The sequence below is a fragment of the Callithrix jacchus genome, chromosome 12, assembly GCF_049354715.1.
Source record: "Callithrix jacchus isolate 240 chromosome 12, calJac240_pri, whole genome shotgun sequence".
Taxonomy (NCBI): domain Eukaryota; kingdom Metazoa; phylum Chordata; class Mammalia; order Primates; family Cebidae; genus Callithrix; species Callithrix jacchus.
In genome coordinates this window covers 87,073,518-87,090,035 of record NC_133513.1, presented here as the reverse complement: position 1 = coordinate 87,090,035, position 16,518 = coordinate 87,073,518, and the positions used below count along the sequence as shown (strand labels likewise).

At 41.3% G+C, this 16,518-nt stretch overlaps 2 protein-coding genes across 15 annotated transcripts in view; one reads left to right on the top strand and one right to left on the bottom strand.

Annotated features, from left to right (window-relative positions):
- PLCE1 (phospholipase C epsilon 1) overlaps positions 1-16,518 on the bottom strand; it is a 375,911-nt gene that overhangs the window by 4,347 nt on the left and 355,046 nt on the right. For all 11 annotated transcript variants that reach the window (XM_078346073.1, XM_078346074.1, XM_078346075.1 and 8 more), the window contains 5 exons: positions 15,496-15,624; positions 12,228-12,437; positions 9,257-9,415; positions 700-918; positions 163-372 (listed from right to left, as the gene is read on the bottom strand). In XM_078346073.1, coding sequence (XP_078202199.1) covers positions 187-372; positions 700-918; positions 9,257-9,415; positions 12,228-12,437; positions 15,496-15,624 — 903 coding nt within the window. In that variant the 3' untranslated portion in view covers positions 163-186. The remainder of the gene's footprint in view (positions 1-162; positions 373-699; positions 919-9,256; positions 9,416-12,227; positions 12,438-15,495; positions 15,625-16,518) is intronic.
- The window catches only part of NOC3L (NOC3 like DNA replication regulator), a 92,284-nt gene that overhangs the window by 44,578 nt on the left and 31,188 nt on the right, over positions 1-16,518 (top strand). The gene's annotated exons all lie outside the window — the stretch shown is intronic.

Sequence of the window (16,518 nt, the reverse complement as noted above, 5' to 3'; positions counted from 1 at the left end):
ACATGTATCTTCAGAGCCCTTTTCCTGTTTTAAGGTCCCATTTCTACCTGCCTTCAAGGGACATCCTCCTATTGGAAAAGATAAAAAACATTGTACTAATTATGCCTTACAAAGTAGTTTAAGTTAAGCCCTGTGCCAGGATGGTGCAATGACTTAGTATACCTGGGTTAAACATGCTGCCCTTAGTCACTGTCGATAATCCATTGTGTCACTGGAGGACAGGCCACCCATAGGTTTCTCCTCCTTGTTTTGGATACTTTCTGAGGCCAAGAGCTGAGGTGATGTAAGTCCTCGGGGCTGTTTAGTTGACTTGGTGAGCTTCTTGAGTTCACTTGCAAAAGAAATGCCTTTCTTTTTATCTTCTCGAGATGCCTGTGGGAACAAAGAACCTTCCATTGGTGTTAGGTTTATCACATTCCTCAGTCACATGACACTATTTAAGATAAGCATTTTCTTCTCTCTCTGGTAAATAGAGCTTTGGAAAGAAGGACTGAGGAACCTCCCCTCTAGGACTGCTTAACTGCAAGTTAGGCCACATGTTTTTTCATACAGTGAAAACAAAGCCAAACAAATTTTTCTCATCTCCATTCCTTGACTCAGCAACTTTTTCCTAAATTTCACTAGCTTCCAGATCTGGCTACAGTGTGATTATTAGTATCAAATAATTTATGAACAGAGCAAAATAACTTTAATCTTTACCTGCACCTGCTCCTTTAGCTTAAGAATGAATTTTCCTGCACCTTTCCACTTGCTTTGGGCTTGAAACACACATTCCTGATCCAGAAGGACCCGCTGAGAGGACTTTGGTGTGGTAGACTTCTTGTTGGTAGCGTCTTTCATCACCTCTTCCAAAAGCACATAGTCACTTGGATTGGGGTTGTTCAGAATGCTATAGGAATATTTGGCTTTGCATAAGGTCTGAAAGATAAGTCATGATTAACTGAATAGAGACACAGAATCTCCAACATTTGCCTTCATTCTATATGAAACTTTAAGGTGGAAAAATGGCCCAGACTAGAGAAGGTGATCTTCCAGATCATCTCACCTAGCTCGTCATTTTGCAGTTGTGTTATTGTAGCTTATAAGGTGGTCTCCCACATTCCCTCATTTAGCCTTCCCACAGCCTATGATTTAGGTATTATCCTGAATTTCAGACGAAGAACCTTAAACTTAACACAAGTTAAGCAGATTCTAGGATATGCACAGCTAGTAACAATAAAGGTCTAAACCAGATTTTCTGCATACAGCAAAGCTCATAGACATGAAAGTCAGCCAGTGAGGACAGAATCTTGCTCTTCAGGAGCCTTTCTGTCCTACTGGGCTATCCCTATCACAGATTCTTAGCTGTTGAAAGAATTTCGGAAGTCAACTGATCGCTCTTTTCACTTAATACAAGAATGTCTTTCATTGATGTATTTATTAATTCATTAAATGTTTAGTGAGGGCCTGCTATGCGTTAGATTCTGTGTTATACATTTAGGGAGACAAAGATTAAGTTAAAGAAACATAAGTCTGGGCACTTTGGAATTCAAAGTCAATTGAATAAGGAGGCTAATATTAACCAAGTTATCATACAGTAAGAATAGCAAGTAACCCTTAAGTAATGTTTACCAAATGTTAGGCATTGTATTAAACATCTTAACATATACTTAATCTTCACAACATCCATGTGAGGAAAGTAGTATTATACTGTCTCCATATTGTCTATGTGGTGACTTCCTATGTAATGTTTTGCTGGAGCCAATGGGAATAGGCTGGTGAAACCAGATATGGTAGGGGCATTTACACAACAGAAATAAATCAGGGATTTTCTTTTTCTTTTACAAAGAGCTGGTTTACCAGCACACTACTATACTAAGGCCCAGATCCGAGATCTTTCTTACTCTAGATCTCAATAAGAAGTAGAGCTGGGATTTGAACCTAACGCAGCTTGACCTAGAGTCTGTGCTCTTAATCGTTGTGCTTTATGACTTCCCAAATAGGTATTTAATGAATGCATACCCTAACCAGGCTATGAAGGAAGCAAAACATAGTTCTCTGAAACCATGTAAACTCTCAGAGAAGTATGACTTAGAGGAGGGGAGAGGATCAGAGTAGGCCTCCTACTTGTCCTCTGTAGGATCCTTGAGAGATGGTCAGTAGCTGCTGCCTCAGATATTTCTGGGACCATGACATTGTCACTGCAGAGCCACTGCCAAAATCTATTATGAGGGCTTTATAGAGATCCAGACTCCCTGTAGATACTAGTTAAGTGCTTGCTGAAGGAATGAACTAGTATTTCCAGAGTTTTAAATTTTTGAAATTTATTTTTATTTTGAGAGAGTCTGGCTCTGTCACCCAGACTGGAGTAAAGTGGCGTGATTTTGGCTCATTGCAACCTCTGCCTGATGGGCTCCTGCGATCCTCACACTTCAGTTTCTCAAGTAGTTGGGACTACAGGCACATGCTACCATGCCCAGCTAGTTTTTTCTTCTTTTTGTAAAGACAGGGTTTCACCACATGGGCCGGGCTGGTCTCAAACTCCTGAGCTCAAGTGATCTGCCTACCTCAGCCTCCCAAAGTGCTGGGATTACAGGTGTGAGCCACTGGGTTGGTCGGTCTTTTTGTTTGTTTTTATTTTTATTTATTATTTATATATTTATTTTGTTCTTACACAGCGGCTTTTTTTTTTTTAATTTTTTTATTGCATTTTAGGTTTTGGGGTACATGTGCAGAGCATGCAAGACAGTTGCATAGGTACACACATGGCAGTGTGTTTGGCTTCCTTTGTCCCCTTCACCCACATTTGGCATTTCTCCCCAGGCTATCCCTCCCCAGCTCCCTCCCCCCGCTGGCCCTCCCCTTTTCCCCCAATAGACCCCAGTGTTTAGTACTCCCCTCCCTGTGTCCATGTGTTCTCATTTTTCATCACCCGCCTATGAGTGAGAATATGCGGTGTTTTGTTTTCTGTTCTTGTGTCAGTTTGCTGAGAATGATGTTCTCCAGATTCATCCATGTCCCTACAAACGACACGAACTCATCCTTTCTGATTGCTGCATAATATTCCATGGTGTATATGTGCCACATTTTCCCAATCCAGTCTATCATCAGTGGGCATTTGGGTTGATTCCAGGTCTTTGCTATTGTAAACAGTGCTGCAGTGAACATTCGTGTGCATGTGTCCTTATCGTAGAACGATTTATAGTCCTTTGGATATATACCCAGTAATGGGATTGCTGGGTCAAATGGATTCTATTTCTAAGGCCTTGAGGAATCGCCACACTGTCTTCCACAATGGTTGAACTAATTTACACTCCCACCAACAGTGTAAAAGTGTTCCTTTTTCTCCACATCCTCTCCAGCATCTGTTGTCTCCAGATTTTTTAATGATCGCCATTCTGACTGGCGTGAGATGGTATCTCAATGTGGTTTTGATTTGCATCTCTCTGATGACCAGTGGTGATGAGCATTTTTTCATATGATTGTTGGCCTCATATGTGTCGTCTTTTATAAAGTGTCTGTTCATATCCTTTGCCCATTTTTGAATGGGCTGGTTTGTTTTTTTCCTGTAAATCTGTTTGCGTTCTTTGTAAATTCTGGATATCAGCCCTTTGTCAGATGGGTAAACTGCAAAAATTTTTTCCCATTCTGTTGGTTGCTGATCCACTCTAGTGACTGTTTCTTTTGCCATGCAGAAGCTGTGGAGTTTCATTAGGTCCCATTTGTCTATTTTGGCTGTTGTTGCCAATGCTTTTGGTGTTTTGTTCATGAAGTCCTTGCCTACTCCTATGTCCTGGATGGTTTTGCCTAGATTTCCTTCTAGGTTTTTTATGGTGTCAGGTCTTATGTTTAAGTCTTTAATCCATCTGGAGTTAATTTTAGTGTAAGGTGTCAGGAAGGGGTCCAGTTTCTGCTTTCTGCACATGGCTAGCCAGTTTTCCCAATGCCATTTATTAAACAGGGAATCCTTTCCCCATTGCTTGTTTTTGTCAGGTTTATCAAAGATTGTATGGTTGTAGATATGTTGTGTTGCCTCCGGTGCCTCTGTTTTGTTCCATTGGTCTATATCTCTGTTTTGGTACCAGTACCATGCTATTTTGATTACTGTAGTCCTGTAGTATAGTTTGAAATCCGGTAGTGTGATGCCTCCCTCTGTGTTCTTTTTGCTTAGAATTGACTTGGCTATGCGGGCTCTCTTTTGGTTCCATATGAATTTCATGGTGTTTTTTTCCAGTTCTGTGAAGAAAGTCAATGGTACCTTGATGGGGATAGCTTTGATTCTGTAAATTACTTTGGGCAGTATAGCCATTTTCACGGTATTAATTCTTCCTAACCATGAACATGGAATGTTTCTCCATCTGTGTCCTCTCTGATTTCGTTGAGCAGTGGTTTGTAGTTTTCCTTGAAGAGGTCCCTTACGTTCCTTGTGAGTTGTATTCCTAGGTATTTTATTCTTTTTGTAGCAATTGTGAATGGCAGTTCGTTCTTGATTTGGCTTTCTTTAAGTCTGTTATTGGTGTAGAGGAATGCTTGTGTTTTTGCACATTGATTTTATATCCTGAGACTTTGCTGAAGTTGCTTATCAGTTTCAGGAGTTTTTAGGCTGAGGTGATGGGGTCTTCTAGGTATACTATCATGCCATCTGCAAATAGAGACAATTTGGCTTCCACCTTTCCTATTTGAATACCCTTTATTTCTTTTTCTTGCCTGATTGCTCTGGCTAGAACTTCCAGTACTATATTGAATAAGAGTGGTGAAAGAGGGCATCCTTGTCTAGTGCCAGATTTCAAAGGGAATGCTTCCAGTTTCTGCCCATTCAGTATGATATTGGCTGTTGGTTTGTCGTAAATAGCTTTTATTACTTTGAGATACGTTCCATCGATACCGAGTTTATTGATGGTTTTCAGCATAAAGGGCTGTTGAATTTTGTCCAATGCCTTCTCTGCGTCAATTGAGATAGTCATGTGGTTTTTGTCTTTGGTTCTGTTTATGTGGTGAATTACGTTGATAGACTTGCGTATGTTGAACCAGCCTTGCATCCCCAGGATGAATCCTAATTGATCATGATGGATGTTTTTTGATGTGCTGTTGCAATCGGCTTGCCAATGTTTTATTGAAGATTTTTGCATCTATGTTCATCATGGATATTGGCCTGAAGTTTTCTTGTTGGGTCTCTGCCGGGTTTTGGTATCAGGATGATGCTGGTCTCATAAAATGATTTGGGATGGATTCCCTCTTTTTGGATTATTTGGAATAGTTTCAGAAGGAATGGTACCAGCTCCTCTTTGTGTGTCTGGTAGAATTCGGCTGTGAACCCATCTGGACCTGGGCTTTTTTTGTGTGGTAGGCTCTTAATTGCTGCCTCGACTTCAGCCCTTGTTATTAGTCTATTCATAGTTTCAGCTTCCTCCTGGTTTAGGCTTGGGAGGACACAGGAGTCCAGGAATTTATCCATTTCTTCCAGGTTTACTAGTTTATGTGCATAGAGTTTGTATTATTCTCTGATGATGGTTTGAATTTCTGTGGAATCTGTGGTGATTTCCCCTATATCGTTTTTTATTGCATCTATTTGGTTGCTCTCTCTTTTATTTTTAATCAATCTGGCTAGTGGTCTATTTTGTTGATCTTTTCAAAAAGCCAGCTCTTTGATTTATTGATTTTTTGAAGGGTTTTTCGTGTCTCTATCTCCTTCAGCTCAGCTCTGATCTTAGTTATTTCTTGTCTTCTGCTAGGTTTTGAGTTTTTTTGATCTTGCTCCTCTAGCTCTTTCAATTTTGACGATAGGGTGTCAATTTTGGATCTCTCCATTCGCCTCATATGGGCACTTATTGCTATAGATTTTCCTCTAGAGACTGCTTTAGATGTGTCCCAGAGATTCTGGCATGTTGTGTCTTCGTTCTCATTGGTTTTGAAGAACTTCTTTATTTCTGCCTTCATTTCATTGTTTATCCAGTCAACATTCAAGAGCCAGTTGTTCAGTTTCCATGAAGCTGTGCGGTTCTGGGTCGGTTTCTGAATTCTAAGTTCTAACTTGATTGCACTATGGTCTGAGAGACTGTTTGTTATGATTTCAGTTGTTTTGCATTTGCTGAGGAGTGCTTTACTTCCAATTATGTGGTCAATTTTAGAGTAGGTGTGAGGTGGTACTGAGAAGAATGTATATTCTGTGGATTTGGGGTGGAGAGTTCTGTAAATGTCTATCAGGTTTTCTTGCTCCAGGTCTGAGTTCAAGCCCTGGATATCCTTGTTGATTTTCTGTCTGGTTGATCTGTCTAATATTGACAGTGGAGTGTTAAAGTCTCCCACTATTACTGTGTGGGAGTCTAAGTCTCTTTGTAAGTCATTAAGAACTTGCCTTATGTATCTGGGTGCTCCTGTATTGGGTCCATATATGTTTAGGATCGTTAGCTCTTCTTGTTGTATCGATCCTTTTACCATTATGTAATGGCCTTCTTTGTCTCTTTTGATCTTTGTTGCTTTAAAGTCTATTTTATCAGAGATGAAAATTGCAATTCCTGCTTTTTTTTGCTCTCCATTTGCTTGGTAAATCTTGCTCCATCCTTTTATTTTGAGCCTTTGTGTATCCTTGCATGTGAGAGGGGTTTCCTGGATATAGCACACTGATGGGTTTTGGATTTTTATCCAATTTGCCAGTCTGTGTCTTTTGATTGGTGCATTTAGTCCATTTACATTTAGAGTTAATATTGTTATGTGTGAATTTGATACTGCCTTTTTGATGGTAGCTGGCTGTTTTGCCTGTTAGTTGTTGTAGATTCTTCATTATGTTGATGCTCTTTAGCATTTAGTGTGATTTTGGAATGGCTGGTACTGTTTGTTCCTTTCTATGTGTAGTGCCTCTTTCAGGAGCTCTTGTAAAGCAAGCCTGGTGGTGACAAACCCCCCGAATACTTGCTTGTTCGCAAATGATTTTATTTTTCCTTCACTTCTGAAGCTCAGTTTGGCTGGATATGAAATTCTGGGTTGAAAGTTCTTTTCTTTAAGGATGTTGAATATTGGCCCCCACTCTCTTCTGGCTTGTAGTGTTTCTGCCGAGAGATCTGCTGTGAGTCTGATGGGCTTCCCTTTGTGGGTGTCCCGACCTTTCTCTCTGGCTGCCCTTAGTATTTTCTCCTTTATTTCAACCTTGTTGAATCTGACGATTATGTGCCTTGGGGTTGCTCTTCTTGCAGAATATCTTTGTGGTGTTCTCTGTATTTCCTGCATTTGAGTGTTGGCCTGTCTTGCTAGGTGGGGGAAATTTTCCTGGATAATGTCCTGAAGAGTATTTTCCAGCTTGGATTCATTCTCTTCGTCACATTCTGTTACGCCTATCAAACGTAGGTTAGGACTCTTCACATAGTCCCACATTTCTTGTAGACTTTGTTCATTCCTTTTTGCGCTTTTTTCTCTGATCTTGGTTTCTCATTTTATTTCATTGAGTTGATCTTCAACTTCTGATATTCTTTCTTCTGCTTGGTCAATTCGGCTGTTGAAACTTGTGCATGCTTCGCGAAGTTTTCGTATTGTGTTTTTCAGCTCCTTCAATTCATTCATATTCCTCTCTAAGTTATCCATTCTTGTTATCATTTCCTCGAGTCTTTTTTCAAGGTTCTTAGTTTCTTTGCATTGATTTAACACATGTTCTTTTAGCTCACAAAAGTTTCTCATTATCCACCTTCTGAAGTCTAATTCCATCATTTCGTCAGTCATTCTCCAACCAGCTTTGTTCCCTTGCTGGTGAGTTGTTTTGGTTCTTTCTAGGAGGTGAGGTGTTCTGGGTTCGGGTGTTTTCCTCCTTTTTGTGCTGGTTTCTTCCCATCTTTGTGGATTTATCCACCTGTCGTCTGCGTAGTTGCTGACGTTTCGATTGGGTCTCTGAGTGGATGCCCAGATTGTTGATGATGAAGTATTTCTGTACTTGGTTTTTCTTTTACCAGTCTAGCCCCGCCACTGTACAACTGCTGAGGTCCACTCCAGGCCCTGCTTGTCTGGGGTGCGCCTATAGCTGCTGCGGAACAGTGAGGGATGCTACCAGTTTCTTTTTTTGCTATCTTTGTCCCAGGATGATGCCTGCCAAATGTCAGTCTTTTGGATACAGAGGGGTCAGGGAGCTGCTTGAGGAGATAGTCTGTACTTTATAGGAGCTCTAGTGCTGAGCTGTGAGCTCTGTTGTTCATTCAGGGCTGTTAGGCTGCTACATTTAATTCTGCTGTAGCAGAACTCATAAAAAAACCCCTTTTTTTCTCAGGTGCTCTGTCTTGGGGAGTTGGGGCTTTCTTTTTGAGTGTCCGTTGCGCTGTCCTGCCTAGCTAGGAGGCAGTCTAGTCAGTATTTGCCTGCTGAGGCTTCGCCCTCCTGGTGTGAGGTTCACCCTGTTGCTGCGGTCTCCGCCCTGCTGCCACAGGCTACGCCCTGCGGTGGAGTCTCTCTTTTGTGGCAGGTTGCCTTGGCAATGGCAGGCTGCGTCAGCAATGGGCGTGTTCCTCAGTAGGGGCGGATTGCCTTGGTAATGGCGGATGCCTCTCCCCCACCGAGCTGACCTGTCCTGGGTTCAGCTGTGCCCGCAGTGAAACTCTCCACCTGGTGCGTTTGGAATTGCCGTTTTGTTTGTCCCACTGTGGTACCCCAAACACCGTTTTCCTGGAATCTCCTGGCCTGGCTCACTGTCCAAGTCCCGTTCAGTCAGATAGATATGCCAGTCTGCCCTCTCAAGTCTCAGATTGCCGGTTCAACAGGGCACCCGGACCAGTGCGCTTTGTGTGGAGTGCTGTGGAGCGCCGCTGCGCTACAGCGCCGGCCGCTGGCTGCACCAGCCAAAACCTCTGCCTGGCGTCCCGCGTCTCTTTTATACCTGGGAATTTCCCCATTCTGTGGGCAAGAAAGATCCGTCTGGAAATGCGGCCCTGACTCACCCTCCGCGCATTCACTGAGAGCTTCAATCCTGGGTTCTCACCGCACCATCTTGAGTCCCTCCCTTCTTGATTGTTTTTAATTAGAGACAGGGAGTAACTCTCTTAACCAGGCTGCAGTCCAGTGCCCAATCAGCCTCCAACTTCTGTGCTCAAGTGACCCTCCTGCCTCAGCCTCCCAAAACTGGCTTTTGCCTGGCATGAATCAACACGTGAGGCAATTTCCTAGCCTTAAGAGGCACACACTCCCTTTTCAGATCCCTGTTGTTCAGTAACTGCTTTCAGAAAATGAGCTGTCAGTGCATAGACATCTGTTCCAATCATTTATGCTGAGGAAAGGATGAGGTGAGGAAGAGAGAGGCTTTTACCTGCTGAATGACATCCTGTGCAGTGCTGAGGCGGGGTGCTTTGATGACTGTTCGAGGTTGCTCTGGAGAAACATCATGCACTTGGACAAAGAAACTCTCGTCCTCTGAGCTCAAAATCACTACTTTGTCATCTTGAACAATGTTTTTCTCTTCTAGGTTCTATGTTTAAAAAGAAAAAAAAAATGAGTAAATAAGTCTATGCAGAGTAAAGAAAGACAAATCTAGCAAAAACCTGAGCTTATATCTTGGTGATGTAGAAACTTCTTAGCTTAATAACTCATATACTATGTTATTATTTCATAAACCATTTTACAAGCAAAAACCTGTACTTCTGATGTTGACAGAGACCCATAACAAGCCAATTTATCTGCTATTAGCTGTGGATTTTGAGAGTCCAAATTGACTGTAAATTTGTAGAAAGACAATATACCACTTTGCCAATTAGCAAAAGCCAAACAAGAACATGGTAAATTTCATATAAAAGAAAGCCCACCCATTTCCACACACCTTAGCATTTCTTAAATGCTAAGCATCTGAAATGTAAACCATGAAATTGACAGCTTGGGTGAACAGAACTGCAGTGACAAGGCTGAACGAATGGCTGGAGGTAAGCCACACTGAAGCAAATTTCAACAAAATTCTCAGCAATTATGAGAAATTGGCTTATGGTGAATTATGTATCTACAGATATATGTATCTTATTAAAAATATTTAAACAGTACAGAAGTGTATCAATAAGAAAAACCAAACTTTTCCCATTCTAATTTTTCCTTCTCCCACCTCATTCTCCACAAAATACCCCATTGTCATTAGGTAATACACCCTTTTAAATATTTGCTGTGGATGTTCAAATGTGTTTTTGTGAATGTGACTATATAAACCAATACCCTTGAATTATGTGAATTTAGATGTAATGTGATTGTCAAGGAGTTCTTTGTCCCTCATTACAAATGAGAATAGCTTAGTTAACTTTTGCAAGAGGGAGACTAATAAAGGGGAAGGAGAGGCAAAGTAAGTATAAACAGTAGTTGACCTCATCTCAGCACGTGAGGACTTGGCAGGAAAACCCCTTTATCTCCAGAATTCTAGCCTCATCTCTCCAGACCAGGATACTGAAATGGTGCTAACTAGAAGAATCCATGAATTACTGTCACTATCCTGGAAGTTCCAACTAGAATTGTCCCCGTTGATATTAAAATCAGAAGAGATAACTGCCACCAGGTGGCGCCAAAAATGAAACTAGGGCCAGAAAGGACAGGCTCCTGAAGCTTGCCCCAATCATTTCATTGACGTTGCAGTCATGGCTCTATAATTACATGATTGTTAAATGAATAAAAATATATAATCTGTCTACTTTGACTTTTTTCAGTGAGTGAAAAAAATTCTATTGAATTCTTTTCCAGTGAATGGATACTGCATTATATAATGGAAGAGGGGGAAGAGACGAGCTATTGTCTCTTTTTATTACCTAAAATGAGACTGTATCCTATGTATACTATTTCACAACTTGCTTAATAATATGTCATTGCATTGATCATAATATATTTAACCACTCAGAGAGTAAGATTGAGAGGTAGTTCACATAGCATAATTTATAATCTCAGTGTCCCCCAACCCAGGAGGCAAGAAATCAGAGAAAACCAAAAAAGGTTCTAAATTGCCACATAAAATGTCCCAACAATGAAGCATTAGCATTGCTTTTAGGAGAGTACTTTTGAGCCTCCCTCAGAGCTTATTTACTTTTAAGGTGTTTCTAGCCACATTAGTTTGAAGCCACAGGTTATGAACAGAAGATAATCACTTTTGCTTATCTCCCTTTTTACTAAGCGTTTCTGTACACATTGTCTCTGTTTGACATGAGTCTCATAATTGAGTCAAGTAGTTTCTATATAGATTTTACAAATTAGGGCAGTGAGGTTTACAGAAGTTAGGTGACCCATTCATTGTGCCAGAGCCCTGGTTTACCCAGTAACAGAAGAACGCACACTGAATACAAGATGTGGTTCCTGACAGATTGAAAGCCCAAGAGACAAGAAAATTATTAAAGGCAGGCAGGAGAGATCAGAGGTCACAGACAGCAATTGAGGAATTTTCATATATAGGCAAACTACTTATATGTTGTCTTAGTTCCACTGGATAAAATAAATGGAAATACTTATAGCCCAAATCTGTATCCTATAATAGTGCCTCTTGCATTCAGTAATTACTGAATTCATTTATTCAATTGGCAAATAATTTGGGTATCACTATGCACCAGGTAAACCTAGATACACTAAATGTGATTTGTTATCTTTTGAGATACAATATTTCAGTCATTTCAAAAATGTCCTAAGGCATGTAAAGGAGAACTTGCCATATTTTATTCATCAGAAAAAGCTTGTTAGCCTTCCCTTCTGACTTATGCCCCCCTTTTTCTTCAAAATGCTTTCTTCTACCAGCCTTTTGAAAGCATAATCCTGAGGTCTCTACTGCCTATTGTCATATTTATTTATTTTTAGGCAAAGTCTCGTTCTGTCACCTAGGTGTAGTGGTATGATCTTGGCTCACTGCAACCTCTGCCTTCTGAGTTCAGGTGATTGTCCTGCCTCAGCCTCTGTAGTAGCTGGGACTACACATATCCACCACGCCCTGCTAATTTTTGTATTTTTAGTAGAGACAGGGTTGTGCCATGTTGGCCGGGCTGGTCTTGAACTCCTGACCTCAAGTGATCCACCCACCTTGGCCTCCCAAAGTGCTGGAATTATAGGCGTGAGCCACTGTGCCCAGCCTAAGGGATGTTTTTTAGATTGAACTTAGAGATAATATTCTCAATATGTGCAGAAGAATAAAACTCTTCATCCACATTTACTTAAGAATAATGTAAAGCAAGTTGCAATTACAAGAAATTCTGAATTTCAGGGAGGTGGTGAGTGGTAAATGGCTAATCACGTAATGAGTTATTACTGTGTAGGCTGCATCTGGACATACTTACTTCCTGCTGAGTTTTTAAGACAATCCTGCCCACATATCCCTCTTCTGGAAACCAGCTGCTTAAAATTTGCATGATCTCTTCTTCTGGACCAATGGCTCTCTGAAATGGTTGTTTCCTGCATTCATTCTTTTCTTTAGATATAAAATATTTTTCTTCCATCAAAAAATAGTCTGTGGCAACAGGTTTGATGTCTTGTTCAGTTGTCAGAATCTAAAGAAAAAGTGAAGGCAAACTCTGAGGAGTGGGGCAAAAACTTAAATTGACATTCATGGTTGTTTAATATGCAATTTATAAGTGAAACTTACTTTAGTGTATTGCATAATTCTTTTTGGGAGATCTAAGAATTCTCTTATGTTCAGAATGGATTGTTTATGTCCACTCCGGGCAACGGCACAACTTATTATATAATCCCCAGAGAGCATAACTATTTTTCCACTGCTGGAATGAGAGCTCCTACTGAATTAAAAATTTTACATTTCTCATTCCATGAACTTGGCCCTTTGTAATCTTGCAATACAGGATTGAGGACAAATAACCTAGTTTAGTATTTACTAAAATGATGTTTTTTCTCACATTGGAAATAGTCGTCTTCTCATGGAAGGTTTGTAGGGCTAGATTTTCATGTGATCTAAGTTCCTGGGAATTATTTTTAATAAACTCTGACCATGTGCTTAAAGGGATTGTTTTCTTTTTTGGTTATTGATCCTATGCAGTCAAACAGGGCAGTTGAGACAAAGCTCTGGAACCAGACAGACCTGAGTCTGAGATCTGCCTTTAATACTTGTTGGCTACTTACTGGGTAAGACAATCCCTCGGAGACTGTTTTCCCATTTACAAAATAGGAATAGTAATAGTAGCAATCTTAATTTTGTTCTGTTTTAAGGTTGAAGCATAAAGTGCAACATGGGTATGTTAATGAGAACTCAATAAAGATGAGCCATCATTATACTTTATTTTTTTTGAGAGTTTCCTTCTGTCACCTAGGCTGGAGTGCAGTGGCATGATTCTGGCTCACCACAACCTCCGCCTCCCAGGCTCAAGCGATTCTCATACCTCAGCCTCCTGAGTAGCTGGGATTACAGGTGCATACCACTATGCCTGGCTAATTTTTGTATTTTTAGTGGAGACAAGGTTTCACCGTGTTAGCCAGGCTGGTCTCCAATTCCTGACCTCAAGTGATCCATCCACCTTGGCCTCCCAAAGTGCTGCAATTATAGTTATTTTTACCAATGTATTCTTACTCCGGTTGTACAGGTTATTACAAAAGGCTGAACTTGAAGGGAGTAAAAGTCGCAGCAAAGAAACTCCCTTTATTGCCTTCCTGTGAGAAGTAGCTTGTCAATGAGCCAAAGCCCAGAATGAACATGTCTCGCAGGGAGGAAAAACAGAATGTGATGGACTGAGGATGGTGGGAGTGGAAGGTTCAAGAAGGTTCAGGAAGACTCAAATTCCTCCACCCAGCCCTTGGTCTATAATCGATGCTGTGCTGTTGACTCAACAGGGGGCCAAGGGAAATACTACAGGGATAATTCGGGATGTGAAGCTTCTGGGCCACTGCCATAAGAGGGCCGGTGTCACCCCCTGCTGAGTCCTGCTTTACCTGCTTTAGTGTGCTGTTTTTGCATGGGTGACAGTAAAGCAATGGGCTGCTGTGGCTCATGGAAAGTTTTCCTTTATAAAACTTCAGCAGTGCTTTGTGATAGTGGACACTCAAGTACACATGAACGGATAAAACAAAACCAACCCAAATAAACTTTAGGCAGTAGCTTCTGTTTGATAATCTATGAAATGTGACACCTGAGCCGTTTTCTCTATTTAAGTCAGTTATAAAATGTTGAACGGAATGTTGGCCTGTCTATAGAGATGTGCCCTCAAAGGACAGAGCCATTTATTAACACTTGCTATTCATGGTTGTTCAGTTGGTTTTTAATTCCTCCAAAAGTTATGACTCCAGCTACATTTCATCATATACCCTAACTTCAGAGGGAGTTCAAGGGCCATTCCCTTGGTCATTGCTTCCTTTGGTGCACCCCTATATAGGAGAAGGAATTCTTTTTTATTTTTTTTTTTGAGACAGAGTCTTACTCTCTCACCCAGTCTGGAGTGCTGTGGCGTGATGTCGGCTCACTGCAACCTCTGCCTCCCAGGTTCAAATGATTCTCCTGCCTCAGCCTCCCGAGTAGCTAGGATTATAGGTTTGTACCACCACGCCTGGCTAATTTTTGTATTTTTAGTAGAGATGGGGTTTCACCATGTTGGCCAGGCTGGTCTCAAACTCCTGAACTCAGGTGATCTGCCCGCCTTGGCCTCCCAGAGTACTGGGATTACAGGTGTGAGCCACCGCGCCTGGCCGCAAGGAGAAGGAATTCTGAAATGGGTTAAGGATAAAATCGTCTGCAAGGATATTAGGCCACTGTGCCAGGCAAGGGTAGCGCTTCTATCTGGTGAGAAAAAGGAGTCATGCATGGGCCCTGCCTCGCCCTGCCTCTTTGGAGGAGATATCTTCCCTCTTTGGATGCTGCTGTGTGTCCCTGGCTCTCTCACTCTTAGAAGTTCCCCCATGGATGGAGACCCTGCATGCAGAAGGCCACAGAGATCCTTTGGAGGAGGATCTAGGGCAGAAGTGGTGCAGCATGAGGAGGCTTAGGCCAGTTCTGCTACAGGGCTTGGGGTAACAGGTTTCAGGGTCTCCATCCCTCTACCACCAAAAGGAGAGGACCTCAAATTTCAAGGTCAGGTGCCAGGGGAGGGGAGCAAGGGGGCTGCTCAACATGCAAAGGAAGGCCGTGGGCTGGAGGGGCAGGAAATGTCTTGGTCCATATGGTCCATCCTGATAACTCTATTTGATTCAACTCCTTGAATGACAACAGATTCCATTCACCTAACATGCTAATTCTGATTAATAATCTCTGTGTTAAGAAGGAAGATTAGGCCCATGTCTAGGCTTAGGGGGAAAGTGAGTATATGGTTGGAAGGCCACTCCTTCTGGTCTTTATCATTCTAGAGTCTAGTATTTTATCTATCTTAAAAATTGTTGAAAAATCTTCTCCACAGGTTAAGGTAGTTTGACTAGTGGTACCAAGATCTATCAGATGATTCTTGGAGTGGATCCTAATGTTGAATAACACATCCAAATAATCAAAAGGCATATCATCAACATAGACTTTTGTGCATCCGTATATGTTTACACATGCAGGCATTCATACACACACATACATCCATACATCTTAGATTTTGGAGTCTCCCAACCACAGCTCAGTGGACTCACCTGCTGCAGAAGCTGCTTTGCCTTGGTGCCTCCATTAATAGTGAAAACCGTAAAGGGCTCTGGCCCTGGGACCCCATGCACCGTGACTCTGTGAGTCTGCAAATACTTTCTTTCTTCTGTATTAAACATCTGTCAAGAAGATCACATGGATGCTCATTCATCCTTAATCACATGATTATTTATTTCTAGGCTCTATTTAATACAGAAGTGCTAGTACTTAGAAGTATGGATAGGAACATGTAAATGCAAAATGTGCATCTTACTGTGCTAGAAGAGGCAATGGTACCTCTTCAATCATTTAGTGAGGATATTTCCTCATTCGTTAGGATATTTCTTCAATCATTTAGTGAGAATATTTCATAAGCACATCACCAAAATATTAATATATTTAAACTACAGTGTTTCCATCATAATTAGGGGCTGATATTATCCAAAATGTATGTTAGTTCTTATTAACTGCTGTTCCACTATATCTAGAGTTCCATCTCTTTTCAGGGTACTGGGATAGAAATTTGGATGGTAATAATAAAATGTTCTGCCCTTTGAGAGTGTACCATTCAGGCACACAAATCATTATAATGCAAAAATACATCTGTTAGAAGGAGCTCAGTAAGTATGTAAGTCAATTCTTTGAGCATTTTGTGTATTAAGATTAATTCATTCAAAATAAATCATTTATGGAAAGCTTATAGTGAATCAGACATTATGCCTGTCCCTAGAAAATCAGGGACCAATAAGACACTAACCCTGTCCTCAAGGGCTTCCAGTTGAATGGAACAGCTAGAGGGAAGAGTAGGCAGTTGTAAGAAGCATGGTGAGTTCCTTGGGAACCCAAAGGAGGTGGCCTAGAAGAGGTTCAGGAGAAACGAGGGAGGACTTTCTGAACATGGTATCTGAACCAAATCTTGAAGGACTCACTGTGATTTAACAGATGAAGAGTGAGACAAGAACCCCAAATTGATGTAACCTGTACGAAATTTAGAAGTAGCCAATAGCAGGGCATTCTGGGAACCCCAACAAGTT